General features: G+C 65.3%; 1 protein-coding gene across 2 annotated transcripts in view; it reads right to left on the bottom strand.

Moving 5' to 3' along the window:
* TAFA5 (TAFA chemokine like family member 5) overlaps positions 1–20831 on the bottom strand; it is a 189151-nt gene that overhangs the window by 63324 nt on the left and 104996 nt on the right. For both annotated transcript variants that reach the window (XM_042944686.1, XM_042944687.1), the window contains exon 2: positions 10818–10967. In XM_042944686.1, the coding sequence (XP_042800620.1) occupies positions 10818–10967 (150 nt within the window). The remainder of the gene's footprint in view (positions 1–10817; positions 10968–20831) is intronic.

Here is a 20831-nt window from a genome sequence, read left to right as displayed (position 1 = left end):
GTCACATCCTGGAGCACGGCCACCCTGGCACACAGCTGTGTCCTGAGCGGCCTGCTTGCCCCTCCCTGCCGACCTGCTCACCTCCACACCCAGCCAGGTGCATCGTCCGGCCGCCCTGGGCACCTGCCGGGGAGGGGCAGAGCGCCACAGACAACCTGTCCGTGTCCCTTGTGCAGCCCATAGCCCCCGGTGGGGCGCAGGTTCGTCCTGCACAGCTTCCCGTGCCCCTACCTGGGCCTCCCACACCGGCTGTCCCCCGTCACCACCATCACCAGGCGGATCTCTCCCAGCATCCACTCCTGCGGCTCGAAACTTACTGTCTGGGGGCAGGGAGGGATTTCTTCCAGAAGGCCGTCAGCCAGCACTCCGCTCCCAGCACGCGGGAATCAGTCCCTGCCCTGCAGGCCTTGTTGTCTGATCACAGACACCTGCCCTCCTCCCTCCACCTCGCAGCCTCCCTGGAAGGGGGCGCCAGGCCTGGGGAGCACGGAGACGGGAGATGCGTCCAGGGGGCCTGGATGGGACCAGGGGCTGCCGCTCCCCCACAGGCATGCTCCCGTCACCCCGATATCCCGTGATCAAAGCATCTCCCGAGATCAAAATAAAATTGTCTCATCTAAAATTTCCCTGGCTTTGATTTGTTTCTCATCACACGGTTTAATTGAGTCGGAAATCTCCAGTAACATCAAAGACAGCGGGAAGGCTCCGTGCTCATCAAAGGAGGTCCCACCCTGGGGGTGGGGGGGGGGTGCAGGTGCCGGCTGGGTGGTCCCGCGGCCCCCTGCCTTCAGCAAAGCCCCTGCCACACGTCCAGGGGAGGACACAGCCCCACACCAGGGTAGGGCGGTCACAGGGAGGGGAGAATGAGGGCAACGGGCACCAGTGCCCCACCCAGCTTGGTGCCTCGACCCGCAGGGGCCCCCACCCCGCCCCTGGCCTCTGCCCAGGCCCCACAATGTGACTGAGTCTGTCTGCTCTCCTAAGCTGGCCTCCCCAAGAAGGGGCCCTGGGTGCACGGACAGGCACTGCACCCACGGTGGCCAGCCTCCCTGTGTCTGTCTCTCTCGGGCTCAGCCTGGAAGTGGCCGGGTGGCCGGTACGGCTGTGTGGACTCCTCCCCTCCACAAGGTCACCCTGTAGACCAGGATGGGGGGGGCACGGTAGCTGGTGTATGCCTCTCCGCTGGCCCGCAGCCCAGAGAGGGACCGAGGCCAAGGGCAGCACCAGCCACAATGCTGAGCACTGGGGCGTGCCTATGCGTGGCGTGAGTGCTTCGGGGGTGGTGGTGCAGGAGACAAGGGCGGCCGCCTGCGTCCCTCCTCTGCAGCTGCCACGACCAGGAAGACTGGGGGACCCTCAGGCCTGGCCCACAGCTGCACCTGCTCGTGACCGCCACGGTCCCATCATGGGCGCAAGGGTCACCTCCTCCAGGAAGCCTTCCGTGGATGCCGCAGCCTGAATCTGCACTCTTGTTTCATGCTTCTCCCGTCCCCCATGCAGATCAGCTCCAGAGCTGGGCACCCTTGTGCCCTCCTTCCTGGAGGCAACACAGCCTCGGCAACGTCAGGAGGGAGCTGCCTGCGTCAGCCTGGGTGGAGCCCAGTGACACCGGATCTCGCTGTCCTGCAACAGGGAGTATCTGCGACGTCCCCGAGCTGAACGCGGGACAGGGTGGAGCGTCTGGTGATCCGTGTGGACCCCCTGCATCGTTCCCCGGTTAACGTCACGAGCATCCCTGATAATGGTCCCAATCGGAGCAAGCTCCCGGTTTCCTGGAGAGAATTTCCTCAAAGAGGGTTCAAAGACATTTCTCCTTACACATGCTGATTATTCTCAAATGCTGATTAAAATGTATAAGATGAGGGAAGTGACATTATTAGCACAGCCCTGTTTTATAGCTTTCGGGGCAGGAGTCTGGCACTTGCTATGTCTATTTTTGACTCTTTGGGTTTTTTTTCTTTTTTTTGACATTATTGTAAATGGAATTGTCTTCCTGAGATCGTTTTCACGTTGTTCACCACCACTGCAGAGAAATTCAATTTTGTATATTGATCTTATATCCTGCAACCTGGCTGAAGCCTTTAGGAGTCCAAGCGTGCATGTAGATTCCTTAAGATTTTATTTACAAACGATCACATCACCCGTGAACCGATGGCCTTACTTCTTTCTCCCGCCCACCTTCCCGGGCGACAGCCTCCAGGACGATGCTGAATAGAAGTCACGAGAGCAGACGCCCTGGTCTTGTCCTTGAAATCGGGGCAAAAGCGTCCGTTCTCCCTCCTCCGAGGATGCTGTCTGTCCGCGTTTCCTAGATGCTCTTGGTCGCGTTGAAAACCTCTCTTTGTCCTAGTTTGTTGAACGTTGTTACACGATATGGCGTCAGATTGTGCGAACGCCTTTGTTGCCACCGTGGGGACGATCGTAGGATTTTTGTTCTCGATTCTGTTCCTACGGCATTCTACGCTCACGGGCTCCCAGAACCGGACTCACACCCACCCGTGACGTGAGTCCCACCTGGTCACGGCGTGTGACCCTCTCGGCGTGCCCCTGGGGGAAGCCGGCTAGTCCCCTGCTGGGGATTTCTGCGTCTACACTCGGAAGGTCTGTGTTTTCTTTCCCATGTCTTTGCCCGATGCTTCCGGTGTGAGGGTCACGCCAATTAGAAGGGTCTCTTCTCTGATATATTTTTTATGTTTGATTATTTATTTTGAGAGAGAGAGAGAGAGAATATCCCCACTGTCAGCACAGAGCACAGTGACGGCTCGAACACGTGAACCGTGAGATCATGGCCTGAGCTGAAATCAAGAGTCAGACGCTCAAGCGACTGAGCCCCCAGGCGCCCTGTTTTCCTTGTTTTTTCTATTCCAATCCTATGTTACTTTCTTCCTTCTACTTAAGTTTAGCTGCCTCTTCTTTTTCTTCTGTCTCAAAATGGGTACCTTTGTTTTTAACGTAATTTACTCACAGGTATACTTACGGGACTTAATTTTTAATACCGGCTGATGCTAACAGTCAGCTCACGAAACCCCCGGACACAGAACACGGCTCTCCCAAGCTGTCCTGAGTCTGCTCCTGCACCCCGCAGGGGGCGGGTCTCCCAAGCAGTGCCACCAAGGAGAGAGGACGTCACCGCAGGGCGCAGGAAGCCGGGCCGGGCTGCGTCTCTGCCTGAGCTCGCAGACTCTAGGTGACCTGCCAGAGGCCACCCGGCTGCGCAAAGTACACACACGCGTTTCTAAATACACGTGAACACTTCCGTCCGTTTTTCTAAGTACTGAAGCACATAAAAGCTTTTCCCCAAAAGGACGGAGGCCAGCTGTCCCCTCTGTATCCCGTCCGCCCCTTCAGAGGCTGTTTCCTCTCAGTGAGCAGGGTTGGAGGGTCCGGACAGCGCTGGACGTGGACGTGGACGTGGACGTGGGGCGGCCTCGCGCCCACTCGTGCCTGCAGCCAGGGGCCCCCAGGCACCTAGGGCACCACCGGGCATGTGGGTGTGGCTACCTCCCCGGACACAGTGCTCGGCTCCCCCGGAAAGCCTTCCGGAACTTTTGCTGCTGCCTCTGCCCGGCTCAGCCCTGCGCCTGTGGCCCCACGGGGTTTGTGCTGCCCTATGTGCCTCCCCCATCTCACGCTTCTGTCTCTGACCCCACCCCCACCCCCAGCGCTCCCGGGGGCTGCAGGGACACGCGGTGAGGCCGGCTGGCCCAGCATCTCTGTCCGCCCCCGAGGCTGCACAGCCCGGTGCCAGAGTATCTGAACACTGCTCCCCGCTCCCTCCACACCAGGCTGTCAGCGGGTTCAACTCAAGTCCCGTCCTGCTCAGAGACTGCAGCCACCTAGAAAAAATACCGAATTCTGCTGTGAGGCACAAGGACGGGAGAGCTTGGGCTGTGGGGGCCTGCATAGCAGGAGGGCAGACAGACCCGGACCCTCTGGGCAGCCAAGCCAGGGCCACAGCAAGGGGACACAGCCAGGGTCACAGCAGAGGCCACAGCCAGGGTGACAACAGGGGGCCACAGCCAGGGCCACAGCAGGGGGTCACAGCCAGGGTCACAGCTGGGGCCACAGCAGGGATCACAGCAGGGGGCCACAGCCAGGGCCACAGCAGGGGGTCACAGCCAGGGTCACAGCTGGGGCCACAGCAGGGATCACAGCAGGGGGCCACAGCCAGGGCCACAGCAGGGGGTCACAGCCAGGGTCACAGCTGGGGCCACAGCAGGGATCACAGCAGGGGGCCACTCTCTCCCTCACTCAGACCCGTGTGTGGCTGGGGCTCCAGGGGAGTCTGGGCTGAGATAAGAGCACCCGATGGTGACAGGCCGGTGCTCTGATCTCTCTGCACGAACATGAAATGGCCACGCGGCCGGCCACCGTGTGGTCGTCCACGATCAAAGGCAGTTAAGTTAGATATCCCAGCGAGAAGGTGCCAGAGAAGGATGGTTTTCTCCCTTCGGATGAAAGTGAACTCACGAAGCGACAGGCCGGCCGTAAGAGGCTATTACAGCCCGTGGGTGCAGCCAGCCGGGGCTGGGCCCCAAGCTCCTTCCTGACCCCGGATCCCTCCAGAGCTCCCCTCCAGGCCCGGGCCCGCAGCACAGCCTCACGCACCCCTCCCTGGCAGGGCTGCTGGGTGCACAGACCTGGTGCCGCTCACGGTCCCTGCCAGGCTTTCTGCACGCACACCCCGCCCTCCTCCCCCGAGAAATCGCGGCTCGGGGCCTCGTCAGAGGGCACCTCAGAGTCCCCCTGGTCCTGGACAAGCAGCTGGAATGGGGGTGGCCTCAGGAGGGCGGGTGGTGGCATCTGGGGAGTCTCCGGGACTCCGTAACCATCACCCCTTCCCCAGAGCTTGTCCAGCAAGAAGCTGGACTCCAGCGACAGCAGAATGGCGGGGGACTGAGCGTTACAACGGCCCTGTCGTCATCGGAACGCGTGGTCAGGCTGCAGACGCACCGGCCACACTCTGTCCTCTCCCCCGCCCACCACACTGGCCCCTGGGGTGCCCCGCACTCTGCAGAGCTGGGGCCCCAAGCCCAGGTTCCCAGGGGCTGGCCTGTCCCGGCCGCAGCCTCAAGAAGCTTCCAGAAAGCCGGGAACTTCCTGAGCTAGAACAAAGATGAGAACACAGACGTGTAGGCAGCCCACGTCTGCTGAGGGGCCGCACGCGCCCTGCGTGTCTCAGGAGCACACGGGAAGGTGCCTCAGGGCCTGCCCGGGCCACAGGGCACACCGGCTTACTTCCAGGGACAGGACACTATGACGGTCCCCACCCCACGCAGGACCGAAGATGGGGGCGTAACCCCCACCCCCCACCCCCCCGTCCTCCTCTGAACCCACCCCCCACCCCCTCCTGAGAACCGCCAGCCAGAGTGGTCCCCCCCACCCACTGGGCCGCCCCACCCCCCTCCGCCGGCGCCCAGATGGCCTCAGGGTGCTTCCCCTTTGCTTCCGCTTCTGGGCACCAGGCCTCCCTCCTGCTACACGGGTCAGGCACGTGCCGATCGAGCTGTGGCCGCAGGGCCTCGGGCCTGACACCCGCCGCCCTCGCCCAGCGGCGTCCACGGAGCCCAGCAAACACAGAGTTCTGCCCGAGGGCCTCCTGGAGGCGCGTTTGTGCAGTTACTCGTTTTCACCGCATCCTACGTCCCAAATACCGGCCCTTCCCCACCAAGCGTCTACACCAGCCTCTCCTGGCCGCCCGTCCGTCACCAGTCGGAACGCCCACCCGGCGGGGCTGCGGGACCGCCCACGTCCTACCCCTGGTCCCCGCCACGAAAGCGGACTGGCCAGCGCCGGCTCCGGCCGCACGCGAGGCCCCGCGCCCCTTCCGGCCGCCTTCCTCCCCCCCCGCCCCGTGATTCACCCACGGGAAGCACAGCATCCGCAGCTTTCAGGGTTTTCGCAGAGCTGCGCCCCCGCCCAGTCCGTTTTAGAACACTTTCACGGCCTGAGAAGAACCCTGAGCTGCTGATCACCCCCCCCCGCCCCGCTCGCTCCTTGCCCTCTCGCTCCGGAGACTTGCCCGCCCCGGACACTCGTGGACACGGACTCACACAGTCCCCGTCCTCCGCGCCCGGCATCTCTCACTCACGGCTCACGCGTGTTGTGGGGCGTCCCTCCTTTTCACGGGTCGGTAACGTTCCGTTCCGTGGACGTACCGCACCGTTCACCCCCTGGCGGACCCGTGGGTCGTTTCCGCTCTTTGTCCGCCCTCGTGAACACGCGGGTGCGTGTGTGCGTGGACGCGTGTCCTCACTTCCCCTCGGCCCACGCCCAGGACCCCGCGGGGGGTGGAGCCACGGCTCCTAAGACAGCGGTACGTTGAGCCAGACCAGCTCCCGGGGCAGCCACACCTGCACGCCCGCAGCCGCGGGGGGGCTCTGACCGTCCACCTCCCCGCCAACACACGTGACGGTCCGACTCCGCGGAGCTCCCACACGGCCCCGTGTGCCTCTCCCTGGTGGCTGAGGACCGAGCATCTTTCCACGACTCCGCGGAGCTCCCACACGGCCCCGTGTGCCTCTCCCTGGTGGCTGAGGACCGAGCATCTTTCCACGTGTTCCCTGGCTGTTTGCACAAATACCTTCTTTGAAAATACACCTGTTCAAACCCTCTGCCGCTTTCTCAACTGGGCTGTTCGTCTTTTCATCATCTAGTCGTAGGAGTTCTTTGTATGTTCTGCAGACAAGTCCGTGATCGTTATTTGCAAATATTTGCTCCCACTTGGTGGACTGTCTTTTCACTTCCTCGACCGTGTCCTCGGAAGCACCAGAGTGTTCAGTTTTGGTGAAGTCGCGTTTACCTTCTCTTCTCTTCTCTCTTTTTGCTCGTGCCTTTGGTGTCAGATCTAAGAATCCTTTGCCAAGTCCAGATCGCGAAGGTTCACCCCCATCTTCTTCTAAGCCGTCTACGGGTTCAGCCTCTGATCTGGGTCACGTTAACTTCTGCACACGGCAGGTCCCGCTCCACGGCCGTGCACGCGGCTTCCAGGGGTCACGGCGCCACGTGTTGAGAAGACGAAGCTTTCCCCGCCGAATGGTCTGGAAACACTTGTCAACGACCAGTGGACAGAATATGGGAGGCTTCATTCCCGGACCTTCACCTCCTCCCGGACGGAGGACCCCGTCCTCATCCGGAACCTCAGCAGCCGTCCGCAAGCAAACGCGCCCAGATGCCTGTCCCTGCTCTGTGCTTCCTCGGCGGAGGCCCTCAAGGCCGCGTCCGGGACCCGGGGATCACCTGCTGCTGGACACAGTGTAAAGGGGGAGGGGCGGTGGGTCCCTAAGTTGGGGGGAGCAGGTAGCAGCTTAGGGAGCCGTTTGCACGCCGTATCTCACGTGCAGAGCCTGCCGATGTCCAGTCTGTGGATGAAGGCGGGGGCCCAGCCCACCGGCGCCCGACGCTGAGGGCACAGGGAATCGCCGACCAGACGTCTCCACTCCGCACCTGGGGCTTCCGGCGTCCCAGGCTCCCGTGGACAGGAGAGCGTGTTACAAGTTCCGAACTTCACGTGCAGGCACGTGACGTGGTGCATTCCCTGCTCGGGACTGAAGGGCCAGGTCACCTAGAAGGCAGGTGGGCTCCCAGCGGTGCCACCGGTGAACTGTGTCACCACCAGGGTCACCCCAGGGCCCCGGGAGAGCCCGGCCGACCATGCGCTGAAGGGAGCCGTGACTCCCCAAAGCCTCTCCAGACATCCCGACAGCCCAGGTCACCCTCCCCCTCCTCCGGCGGGCCCCGGGCCTCACTACAGACGCTGCCCTGCCTCCTCCCCCAGACGCCCAGGGGCCCCTCTCCTTCTGCCCCCCTGGCTGCGGGCAGGGCTGCTTTAGAAACAGCCCTCTCTGCTCCGACCGCCTGCACCCGGCCCCGGCATCACCTGCTTTCTTTACTTCGATTCCTTTCCAAGGCGTTTCTGGAGAAGTCAGCTGAGGGGAGGCAGGGCCTCCACTTACAAAGCAAGACCCTGCCTCAGTGGGAAGGACCGCGGTCCTCACGGCAGCCCTGCAGAGGCACCCGGCCCGCATGTGTCCACTGAGGGGCACAGGGGAGCTCGTGGCTTCCCAGAGCCGCGACCGCGGCATCCACGACCGGGGGTGGCCCCTGAGGCGAGCCGCATCCCCTGTATTTGTGCGTGAGAACGTGCCCCTGCAGACACGGCCAGGAGTCGCCCCTCCTGCCACAAGCACCCTCCTTTTGGGAAGAAAAGCTTCCCTGGCGAGCCCCTCTTCATCCCTCAATACCCTACTCAAATGCCCCCTTGTGGAAGTAACTTTGCCAAGGTCCCGGACATGAAGGGACGGCTGTGCTCTGAGGTCCCGCAGCCCCTGCCCCACAGTCTGGACCCCAGCCCCACAGCACTGTATGTTCTAGGTATTAGGTATCCTGAGCGTCAATCACTCAAGAGCACAGCCCGTATCTGAACGTACGAGAGCGTGAACGAATGAATGAATGAATGAATGAACAGGTGGACAGACGCGGGGGTGCTCCAGGACTGCAGGCTCCCTGCCGACCACACAGCAGGGTCAGCACAGACCACCCCACTGACCCTGCTCGTGCCGGATCGCACCCACCGAGAAGGCTCAAGGTTTCTCTGCAGCAGCCACAACGCACACGTGAGGAAACTTATTATGCACCCAGAGCAGGGAAATAGAAAAGCAAAAATTAAATTAGACGGCAGCGGAGAAAATGCCCACTGTGCAGAACCAGAACGCCAACGAATTTGTCTGTCCTCCCCTGGAAGCGGCCAGGTTTTAATTCGGGTCTCTGGGACACGGCCCCTGAGGCGCGGGAAGGCTCGCGGGAGAGGGGAGAGAACGTGGTTTCAGATGAGCAGACCCGGATTCGATTAGGAAGAACCTCGGACCCCAACTCTCCCTGCAGGCTCGCGGGGCTAGCAAGGAGGGGGCCCATCGCCCCGCGCCCCGCGCCCCGCGCCCCACGCCCCACGCTCAGCCCTGGGAAGGATCGATGAGCGTCAGGAAGAAGGTGTGCGTCACTGGGAGTCTGATCCGGTTTCGGGAGCCGGGGGCAGAGGGGGAGGGGTTGCTAGGGTACAAATGCAGCTCCCTGGGAGTCAGGGAGGCCGCCCCGGCCCGAATTCACCGAGCACCTGAGCTGGGCTGCACCGAGTTCCGGAACGGACACTGCCACCCCCAGGGGGCAGGTACCCCCCTGCTCGCTCAATCGCACGCCTTTTATGGGACGCCCACCGACAGCAGACGACGGTTCTTAAAAACAAACCCAGCTCCCGCGACGAGCCCCTCTGAGCACCAGGTCCTCGAGATGCCCCCACTTGCCTCCAGCCCCCCACGGGCAGGGTCAGCCCCTCTGCCACCTTCTCCCAAGTGCCCCCCGTGTTCCCAAGGAGCCCCTCAGGGCTGGCGGCACACGGCCACGGGGGCCAGAGACAGTCAAATGGGCCCTGGGGTGGGGTCAGCCAGGAGCCCCGCCGGGCCTCCAGGGACCTCGTACCGCGGGCCCCCCGGGCCAGGCCCAAGCAGCCCGCTCAGCCCCAAAGGGGGACCAGGCGTGGGTGGGCCGGGCCTGCAGCTCCCGAGCCGACTCACTGCCCCACCACGCCCCAGACAGGCCGGGGACAGGCTCACCGGTGACACCAGGGGCAGAGGTCCCCACCTGATCAGTCTCCATCCCCCAAGGTGGCCTCATGGCTCTGCTGACCCCTTCCTGGTGCCTTGTGGCTCCGGGGGCCCCCCTGGGGCCGCCGGCCCGTCCAAAAGCCCACCCCTGGGGATGCTAACATCCCTACTCCCGAGGGCCCAACCCCCCGCCAGTGAACTTCCGAGCTCAGGTGCTCCAACTGTCCCGGCCCCAGGCTCCCACGGCCATCCTTCCTCAGGTGACCGTCCCGAGCACCGAGGGCAGTGGGGGTGGTCATTACCGCAGTATCCTGGTTGGGCAGGAAGCGGGCTCCCACACAGAAGCCGCTGATCCGAACCGGGGAGGAGGTGCCCAGAGCCCCGTGCAGAGGCTGTCGGGGAAGGAAGGGCACGGCTGAGCCCTGGGACCCCACCACCTTGTCAGGCTGTGACCACACCTCCTGCAGCCCCCCCAGAACACCCTGCATGGGGTCCCCCCACCCCAAGCAGCTCCGACACACGAGGCCGCCATTGGCCTGGCCACAGGAGCACCCCCTAGGCCGCCTGCTCCGGTCACGGGGCTCCGGCCCGGCCCCGATGCTGGCCTGCCCGCGGATGCCGGGTCTCACCCCGGACCGCACACAGAGGCCCATCTACCAAGGTGACGGGCATTGCAAGGGCTCCCCTCTGCTTCTAAGAGTATTTGCGATTCTGTTTCAAAGACCATCCCCGAAGATACCGCCTAACACAAGGTGCCTGGGCCCTCGTCCAGCGAGGATGTTAATGTGGCACATCTCAGAGGCCAGACAGCCCGCTGGCCGTGGGGAGGCCTCACCACCTCCCCGCTCTCGGAGCCCGAGGGGGATGGGGTCCTGACGCGGGTCACTGAGCGGGTGGCCTCCCCCAGAAACCACATGTGAGGGATATAACGGCATCCAGGGCTGCCGGCCTGCACCCCCTCCGCCCGCAGCGACACTGAGGGGCCACGGTCCCCGCCTGGGCCTGTGACTCTCTGCCCCCCGCAGCACCCCAAACTCCACACACGCAGAGACACCAACACCGTCCGGGCACCGAGCGCCCCATCAGGGCCGTCCTGCCTGAGGCCAGGCCCAGACAGCCGGCGGCCTCCACAGGCGTTCCCAGTGGTGGGGGCCGGGCTGTGTCCGCTGGACCCCAGCCGCCCGGGCCTTCGAGGGGGTCGCGACCGAGGGCTCTTACCGTCCACGCAGGCGGGCCGGGCTCTCGTGGTGCCCGCGATCTGCCCCTTTCTGCAGGCACAGCGAGCCGTCTGCCGGGCGATCGTCCTCCTGGGCTGGCTGCTGTCGCGGTCCAGGGTCACAATCTCACAGGTGCCGGCGGCCAGCTGACCTGCAAGAGAGGCACGGGTGTGGGCTGAACGGCCGAGGCAGGGGGCCGAGCGTCCCAGCCCTCCCACCCACGGAGGGGCCCCGGCAGCCGCGGGAGGCAGGCTGCCCGCCCGGAGTGCCCGTCTCAAACTCGCGAAAGGACGCTGTCAGAAACACGCCGTATGGGGCCGGCACTGGGTCAGCCCAGCCACCTCTGCTCTGCACGGGGACGCTCGAGGGCCTGCCCGGGCAGACAGGAAATTAACTGTGGCCCCGTCCGTCACGCCGGAGATGAAGGGGCCGAGCCTCGCTGTCGGGCCTCTGATGGAAGCAGCCAGACCGCCCAGAGCGCAGAGATCCGAGCCCACGCCGGCCCCTGGGTCTCCGCTGGCCAAGACGCATTCCCAGCTGTGTTAACGGCTGCGCGCCCGCCACATCGCAGGGGAGCCTCCCCCCGTCAGCACGGGGCTGAGAGCAGGCACGCTGCACAAGGACGCAGCCAGGTGCACGCACAGACACAGACACGCCCGCACACGCCCGGAAGGTGGGCACGGAACGCACCTCACACGGGTTCACGCGAGCCGGACTCAGGTGTGAAGGTGCCAAGGCCAGGAGCCACACGGGCGGGTACGGGGAGACGCCCACACAGCACACGTGTGACCCATCGACGCCCGCCTAGGTACACAGACGGCGCTCATACGTTGCACACGTGTCCCGTGCAGACACGCACACACAGGTACACACAGGTTACCTGGATGCCCCCCTCACTCCTGCCTTCCCACGTGGACACTGCCCTGATCCCTAAATACTGGCCACCCCAGGGCACGGGGCTGTCCTTGGTCCACCCCTGGGCCAGCAGTGTCCAGAGAAGGGACAGGTTTCCTTCGAAGGCGACAACCAGTTGGGGTGGCTTCCTCCTCCTCTGTGGTCCCCGAGTCACGGAAAGGGTGCCTGTGCCGCCAACGTCCCAGCAGAGGGGAACCTGCCTTCTGCAGGCTGTCACTTCTGTGAAACCTGGCACGGCCCCCCCCCCGACCCCCCGAGAACGTTCGCCGGGACGGTGTCGGCTCTGCACAGAGGGCCGTCCTGCCAGAGACCGGCCACCTCACCCCGTGCCGACCGGAGGCCGTCCCCAGCTCGGCCGGTGCAGCACCGGTGCGTCCCTGGGCTGGGCCCCCGCTGCCCCTCCACCCCGGCCACCCAGCCGCAGCCTCCACCCGCGTGTCCACTCTGGAGAACCACCGGAGGCTCTGCGCACTCACGTTCTCGCTCTCCCGGTCCCTCGGCAAATAGTAAGCACCTACTGAATGCCGTTGGTGTCGCTGGGCCCCGCAACCATGCTGTGAGCAAAGCAGACCGCACAGCGCCCTGGGGAGCCAGGAGGACCAGCTCCTACAGACACGCGTCACGCGGGGCCCGGCCGGGAGACGGGACAGCGTGGGGACGGGGCCTGCATGCTGGATCACAGGATAAGGGAACCGCAAAGAAGCGACCGCCAGGAGACGGGCCGGTGGGGCAGGTGGGGTGGGGGTGGCTCCCACCCTGCAGGGGAAAGCAGGGGGGATCCCGGGGGCTCCTGGGTGGCACTTCTCAGCCCTGCTGTCCTTCACTGTCCACGTGCCTGCTGTCACCTCGGGCCCCTCCTCCAGGCAGTCCCCCGGGCCCTCCAGGCAGCTCACTGCACAACATCGCTCCTGCCTTTTTGTCACCTATAGGTCCGTAGCCAAGCCCGAGCCAGGTGCAAAGCAGGAAGCACACCCTCGAGCCGGGGGGTGCCGTGTGTGCGTGAGAACCGGGAGGCACCAGACGCGCCAGCCGCGGACTCAGAGGGCTGCGTGCAGTGACCCCAGGCCTGCTACCCAGAGCCTGTCGGACGACACACGAGGTTTCCTGGGGGGGCCGCACGGGTGCGGGGAGAAGGACCCCTGGACACCGTGAGTCCCGCCTGCGAAGCGAGGCGCCAGCCAGCCACGCGACTCCTCACCTAAGGCGTTAACCGGCCCGTGTTCCAGCACGAGCACCGGGGCCACGAGAGACGCTGCCGGGCACATCGGGACTCGGGGCCACAGCGAGGGGGCCGACGGGGTCTCTGCGACCCAGAGCGCCCGTCACCCCGACGGCCCAGCAATCAGCGGCGGTCAGGCCGGCACGGTGGCCCCCACGTGCCACAGCTGCGGCCCACGCCCCGGGCACGGGTGGTGCCGGCAGATGACGAGACTGCCAGGGCCCCCCAGGCGGACACGCTTCCACACCGACACGCAGCCCACGGCAGGTGCCTCTGATGGCGGGTCAGCATCCGGGGCCGCCCTGGGAAGGAACCGGAGACGGGAGGGAGGCCCGAACCGCAGCCTGTCACTCGCCCCTGTGTGCAGGCCGCACGTCTGACACGCAGGTGTGGGCAGGGGGCCCCCGAGGGCTGCCGGGGACGGTCCTTCCTGCCTCTCCCGGCGTCCGGGGTGGCGGGTCCTGGTGGCAGCCGCGTCGGGCCGGCCTCCGCCTCCTTCCTCACCAGGCAGCGCTCCGTGCCTCTGCTCTTACGAGTCACCTGCCACCTGGACAGAAACCCGCTCGCATGACCTCATCATCACGTGAGCACAGCTGCAGAGACCCCACTGCCCGACGAGGCCACACTCACAGGAGGTGAGGACCCGAGTGTAGCTCTTGGGGACCCCATCCGACCTACGAAAGGAAGGAAACAAAGCTCCCCCTCTGAGAACCCAGAAATGCCCGGCTTGCCACGATCTGGGGGTGCGTACCCTTCACGGCTGGCTGTCTTCCGGAGAGGGGTGCCCCCGGCTCGTTAACTTATCGCCAGCTGACCAGACTCGGGGTTCCCCTGCAGCGCCCAGACCGGTGCCTCTCCGTGCGTCCACCCCCTTCCCTCGGCTGTCCTGGCCGCCCCTCTTCCAGGTCCCCCATCTTACTTTCCATCCCCCAATTTGGGCTGACACACAGACGTCAACCCTGGCCAGCCCCCGTCGCCTGGGGCTCCACCTCGCCGTGCACGGACCCAGACCTGGGCCCCGGCACCCCGTGTCGACAGCTGCAAACAGCCTCACAAGGGGCCGGAAGGGGCCGGTCCAGGGGCACAGGGTCCCAGCGCGTCGGCAGACGGGCCCCGAACGGAGGCGCAGAGAGACGTGACGTGCTTTGCGGCTCAGCGGGGACAGCGTCCTGCCACTCCCGATGCCACTCGTACCCCACGCGCCGATGTCGCCAGCAGCTCACACGGCTGAGTACGGAGATCAGGTGTCAAAGGAGTGGCCACTGCACGTGGCGAGGACGCTCAGTGTCGCGGAGAATAATCAGCCCGGCCTGGGCGGCAGCCGGCCCTCCACTCGGCCCTGCCTGTCTGTTTTGGGGGTCAGCCACGGAATTGAGGCCGCGACCCGAACGTGTGGGCACGGACCCACCGCCCGCCAGGACTCAGGCGCGGCCATCTGCCGCTGAGCCCCAGGAACCCACCGCGGACGCACCGAAGCTATCACTCAACAAGCTTGTCGGGCCCGCCCATCCGCACCTGCCGGGGGGAGCGGAGTCCCACCCAGCCTGGCGGGAACCCACAGCATCTCGTCCAAGCTGTGCCCACGCTCGGGGCAGGGGTCAGAGGGCAGGCAGGCAGCTGGCCCCGCCCGCGGTGGCCACACCGGCCATTTGGAGCTCAGATATCGTCTGTGGCACACCTGGGTCCCCTCTGGCAGCCAGCTCCTGGCAGACGCACTTCAGAGCTCCGAGGTCACTCTGTTCCACTCAGGGTTCTAGTTTGTGGTCGGGACCCCACTGCCCTCCCATAGGGCAGTAAGCGTCGAGCCAGCAAGCGCACGGCCGGCCCAGATCCGGTGTCTATCTCAGCCCACCCGGCTCCCGGGGCCCCCAGGCCTACACCCTCCCCAGGCCCTGCCGACCCTCCCAGCACCCTGGCTCCTGAGGCTCTGAGGGCAGCAGGGGGGCCCGCCCCGGCCGACGGGGCCGCACGTCCCGCTCAGAGCAGGTGGATACACGTGGAACGAAGTTCAAGGAGACTTGCCCCCGCCTGTGGGTTCAGACACCTCGAGACTCGCAGGGCAGGGACAGAGAAGAAGGTGGGAGCCATCCTGCCCGGCGTGCCCTGGCCGGTGGGCTCTGAGCCCCGGGAAAGGGAGCCTTGGGAGCGGCCCCCACTGCAGGGCTTACTGAGGTAAACCAGCCCCGGTTGTAAGTGAGCCCAAGCCGCTTGTCCCACCAGGTGTGCAGGGGACCAGGGCACTGGCGGGCCTCACTGCCCGCTCGGGCCAGCTCTGACCTCCGGCTGGGCATAAACACCTGCTGGTGGCCGAGTGAGACCTGCCGCCAAGGACCGATGTGCAGGGACCCCACCAGGGACCGGAGGCTCCCAGGGCCCAGGACAGCAACAGTCAGGGAGGAAACCACAAGAAGACCAGGGACGGGTTTCCTCTTGCCACCAAAGCTCTCTCGTGTCCAGAACGTCAGGAGCCCCCGTGGGTCCTTCAGAGCAGGGCCTCGGAGGGCGTGCCAGCACCGAGGAGGCCAGGACTGTGCCTGGAAACAGTGTCCCAGCTCCGGCACTGGGGGCCACGGCTAAGCTCAACTCCGGGCCTCTCTGCTGCACTGGCCGAGGGCTGGAGCCCTGCCAGGCGGCTGCACGTGGCCCCAGGGGAAGGGGCTGGGGACGCCTACCGGACCCCAGAGGCTAAGAGCCCACTATGGGTCCCACTCACTGCCATGGTCACCTGAGGTGCCGGCTCTGGGCTGGACTGGACCCCAACAACTCCCCACAAGGTGAGCATTCTGACCGGATTTTACAGAAACAGCCCGCGGACATTCGTCACACGCCGGCGGACCGTGACCGGGGGCCCTGGCACTCAGGGCAGGGACGTGCCAGGAAGCACCAGCGGGACACATCTTGTGCTTGGCCCCTGGGGGCCTCCTGGGTGTCCGGGGCCCTGGCCAGCGCGGGCAGAGGCCCCCTGAGCCAGAGCCCCCGTGTCCTGGGCTGTCAAGTCTCACGTGTGCCCGGAGTCAGACCTGGCTGGACAGCAGCCCCTCCAGGTCCCCAGCACGGTCCCAGTGGAGGGCCGCCACCACCCAGCCCCCGAGCCTGGTCCCTGAAGGACCGCGAGAGCATCCTGAAGACGAGCTGTGCCAGAGCCTACCTCGGGGTCACTGCGCTGTTACACGTACATCTCTTTCATCGAGACTTACGGTCCGAGACCTTGTAACCCACTGGCCCAATGACTCCTCCTGCTGCGGGAGTCAGTCCTGCAGGGCCCAGCCTGACCAGGTGCGGCCACTTGCCGCTCCCAGCACCTGGAGGGCCACCTGCCAGGGACTGGAGCCCGAGACCCAGTCCAGGAGCAGAGCGGCCGGCACCGTGGGGGCCTGATCTCGGCCGCTGGACACTGTGGTGTGGGGGCACCGCCTGCCCCGGGCAGACAGTGCCGGCTGTGGTGCAAGATTCCAACGCAGACGTGGGCACCCAGGCACCGTGTTCTAAGGATGCCAATGGAGTCTGCAGCCTGATCATCATAGCAGGTGCCACTCCACCCGGGCCCCTGGTCAGGCATCCTGGGACCCAGGTCCCCAAATCTGCGACTCTGTGCTTGGCTCAAAGTGCTTCTCAGTGAGAAAACAGCACATGCCCAGCGCCCGAGTGGGGGGCGTCCACTTGGCCTGGGTGGGGGTGGGGGCCGAGTTCGCTCCTGCCCACGCTTCAGCACGCACGGAGGTCCCCTGGCAGGTTACGACGACGTTAGACAAGGTGGGATGAGGTGGGGAGGCGGGCTCAGCGCACGGCCCAGGGCTGAGCCGAGCCTGGCCCAGCACAGCCCCTCGGGGCCCCTGCCCCCATCTCCTCCCAATACGTCCAGGCAGACGGAGAAGAGAAGGCGATGGAGACCCAAATCTGCTCTGGACTCCATGGTCAGACCCTGCAGGCAGCGATCTTCCCCTCCTGCCCCCGCAGCCAAGGATGCCCACCTCCCCCCAGCCAAGGGTCCCCAAGTTCACAACTGGCTTCACTCCCAACGCGGGTGAGCTGTCCCCCCGGGTGCCGAGGTGCCCTCTCCCACCGTCCGAGGACGAGGGTGCGGACGCCCACTTGGCCACAGGGCATCCTGGGCCCACGCTGGTGCCGTCCCCAAACCGCAGACTCCTGTGAGCGTTGGGGTGCGGCCCGACCGGACAGGAGGCATGTGGAGGACAGAGCCCTGGGCGTCCCTCCTGTGCACCTGCCTCTCCCGTTACCACCACGGACGGCACTGCCAATGTCCCACCGCGGAGAGCCCGCCAGAGGCTGCACCAGCGGGGACCGATGTGCAGCTTTGTCCCGGGCACACGTTAAGTAGGATGAAAATACACGGAAAAAGGTATAAAACCCAATGGGAGTATGACAGCCTCTGTGTTTGAGCTACAGCAGTCACAGTCCCACTGTCCGCGGTTTGTCACCCGCACGACGTCCACCTTGGCGGAAAGCCCCTGCTCCCCCGCCCCCCGCAGTGTGGGAGGGCCAGGTCAGCGCCTCCTCCCTCAAGGGGCAGGTCACTGGCTCCCATGGCAGGAGAGGGGGGGAGGGGCCGCGGGACATCCGGTGACTTTCACTAAGTGCACCTGCCGTAACCGTCCTCCTTCACGACCAGTCACCGTTGTCCACCTCCTACTGTGCCTGCCTCATGACTTCGCCCAGTCACAAGGCTCGCTCGGTGCTACCACCGTGTGCGCCCCCCCAAACCCGCACCTTGTCCGACAGCCACCTCCCCCCACCCAGCTTGGGTCCTGCCCCCCGCGGGGAAGGGGGCTCCCGAGCACTGAAGCCGGCATCCAGTCCTCTATCACAGGAGCCAGGTAAATGCGTGCCGCGGATCACCCAGGACAGCCCTCTGCTCACGGGCACGGGGACCAGCCTGCGAGACGGTGAGTGAAACCGGGACCTTACGGAGGAGGGGACATCTGTGGCCGCGCACGGGTGGCCAGCCCCAGCCGCTCCGCAGCTCCGGCCCCTGGTGCCAGGAGGCACCTGCTCAGAAGACAGTGTGACAGAGGCCCCAGCGCACGGGCGAGGGGACGCTGGTGCAGAGCAGGGGGCAGGGCCACCAGGCTCCCGAGACCAAGAGCCAGAGCAGCTCCAGAGCGCCCGCAGGGTCCCTGGGGGCCCGGGGAGCCCAGGTGCGGGCCACAAAGCCGCTGCTCCCTCGGGGCATGTGCGCTCACGGCCCAGATGCACACACACGCGGGCACGCACACCAGGCTTTCCCAAGGAGCCCCCGTAGGGGCCGTGCGCTCCCTCCCACGGGACTCAGCAGCTGGAAGCAAGTCCGCTCGGACCGCCCACAGAGCCTCAAGGGGTCTCTCCACGGCCCTGTTTCCTTTCCAGCCACACCTCCCAGGATGGCCACGCACCCGCACGGCCCCTGCAGACCCTCAGCTGTGTGCCTCCATCTCCAAAGGGACAGTCCCCTCCACCTCTGCACTGGGGGCGATGTCGCCCCTCTGCCTGGACGCCTCCATGCGGCCTGTGCTCAGGCCTTGGCACGCCCCAGTCCGCGGAGACGGCCGCTGATAACGGCCTAGCGGGGAGTTAGGGGCCCTCGGCCCTGGCTGGCCCTTTCGTCCTCACAGCCAGTCCAGCGCTGGGTGAGACCAGAGGCGGGACGGGAAAGCCAGACTGTGCATGAACTCAGGAGACCGAGTGGCCTGGCCCGACGCTGCCTGCCTCTTCCTGGCTCTGGCTTAGCTTTGCAGGGAACGTGTCAGGAAGGTCAATGGCGGGGGCGTGGACTTGGGAGACGGGGGCAGGATGCGTCTGCATGGACGGGTTGTCCTGGTGCCTGTCACAGCTGGAGACCTGCTCCTTCCCCATCCTAAAGAGGAGCCCTTGGCTCGCCCCTGCTCTGCAGATCGGCCCCAGTGTCCCCTGGCTGTCCCCGCTAACACAACTGTGAAATATAATTATGTCTTTTCCAGCAAAGTCAAACATCTCGCGGAAGCCTCCCGGAGCCGGCCGACCTTGTCCCAGCCTGCTCCCGTCACGTACTGCCTGCCCTCTACCACCTGGGCCGTCCCCCCACCACCTCCCCGAGCTGCGTCCCCTGCCCAAGCCCAGAAGCCGGACGGGTTGGGACAAGAGGGGCAGACGGCAGCCCCCTCCCACAGCCAGATGCACCCTTCCAGAAAGTTCTGCCGGCTCACCCCTGCCCAGTGCCTGACCTGTCCCTCGGCCACCTGTCAAGTTTGAAAACACGGGAAGGGTCCCTCCGTGGGGAGCAGGCAGGCTGTACCAGGAGGGAGGGACGAGCCCCCTCACCATTCCCCGGCTCAGAGAGGAGGGTCCGCTCAAGGACGCCAGCGCCCGCAGGCTCTTCTAAGCGCTGCTGGGGCTGGGCTCTCTAAGAGCTGGGCTTTTCATCTGGGTAAGAGCAGATGGAGGGACCATAATAAAAAAGAAAAGAGAATAATACCTTGATTACAGCTACGAGGCAGGCTTTTCAGGCCTCCAGAAGGGAGATCAAAGCCTCTCTAGTCAAGTTCCCTCCGGTGGCTCCACAGCGGGCCTTAAATCAAATCAGTGCCTCGCCGCCCCTGCCCGCTCCCCCCGCCCAGGCCTGAGGGGTCTGCACCTGCCGACACGGGCCGGGGGAGGGCCAGGCTGGGCCGTCCTGTGCGAGCCAGGGGCAGCCACCATGTGGGTGTTGGGGACCTGCCCGCTGTCACCGCCAATGCTGTCAACCCTGCCGAGGACAGGGCGGTGCCCGGAGGCAGTGGCTGGTCCTTGAGACGCGGGATTTCAGAGCCAGCCGCCGCCTGGGCTGGGCTGGTGGCTTCAACAGGGACATGCCCCCGATGTGCCCTCTGCAGCCCGTGTGCTGTGCTCAGTAATGCCGACGGGGCGTGTGCAGGGCCTGCACGGGGTCACTGGCCTTCACAGTTAAGGCCTGACCCCCTCCCACCCCCTGGAGCCGACCCAGGCCTCCAGGAACCCAGTCAGACTCCAGCCACGCCCACCTCTGCCCGGGGCCACCGGGGACATCACCCCGGAGGCTGTGTTCTCCCTGCCGTGACAGCTGCTGCCGACCCCACGCCAGCCATCCAGCCAGGGCGCCCGGGCTCTGCCCATGCCAAGCCCGGGGGCAGGACTCCAGAGCAGGAATCACCCCACACCTCTGGATACAACCACAGCCCCACACAGCCTTTCGCCTTGAGAGAGACCAGACAAGCAGCAGGGGCAGCCTCAGTCTCCCCATCTGTGAAGTGAGCCAGCGGGACAAGGCAGCGTTCTTCCCCGTCTGGACTGAGCCACCACCGTGGAGACCAGATGCCACGGGGAGAAGGGCGTGGACGGCGGAGGGAAGGTCCTCGTCCACCACGAGCCAGCCGGTGGAGGGCAGCGGGCCCAGAACCTCCCTCCGAAGGGCACAGCCGTCAGCGGGCTCCAGGGAGAGAAGGCAGGACTCACACCACAGACAGACCTAGAAACAAGCCTCACGCAGCAGGTGGAAAGCGGTGGAGTGATGTGCACCTCCCAAGCCCTGGAACGTGTCAGGTGGCCCCCTCGCCCACAAAAGGGTGACTATCTCCCACGTGGTATGGGCGTAAGTTAGGGAGCTCGAATGTGGATGATCCCAGTGGCCCGTGTCACCCCAGGTCCCCGTAAGAGGGAGATGCAGGGGATCTGACCACAGAGGAAGGACCCAGTGACCCCACACAGAGGCTGGATCAGCCAGAGCAAAAGGGCCTCAAAGGTGCTGTGAAGGGCATGGGGGGGTGTGGGAGGACCACGTGGGGGGTCCTGGGCCCCAGCCAACAGCACAGGGCTGCAGAAGGGGGAACCACAACCCCAGTGCCTTCCGGCCACACCATAGAGAGGGTCCCCGCTGGCCCTCCTTCCTCGTGC

The sequence above is a fragment of the Panthera leo genome, chromosome B4, assembly GCF_018350215.1.
Source record: "Panthera leo isolate Ple1 chromosome B4, P.leo_Ple1_pat1.1, whole genome shotgun sequence".
Classification (NCBI taxonomy): domain Eukaryota; kingdom Metazoa; phylum Chordata; class Mammalia; order Carnivora; family Felidae; genus Panthera; species Panthera leo.
Note: the sequence above shows the minus strand (reverse complement) of the source record. Positions and strands in the feature narration are given on the sequence as shown.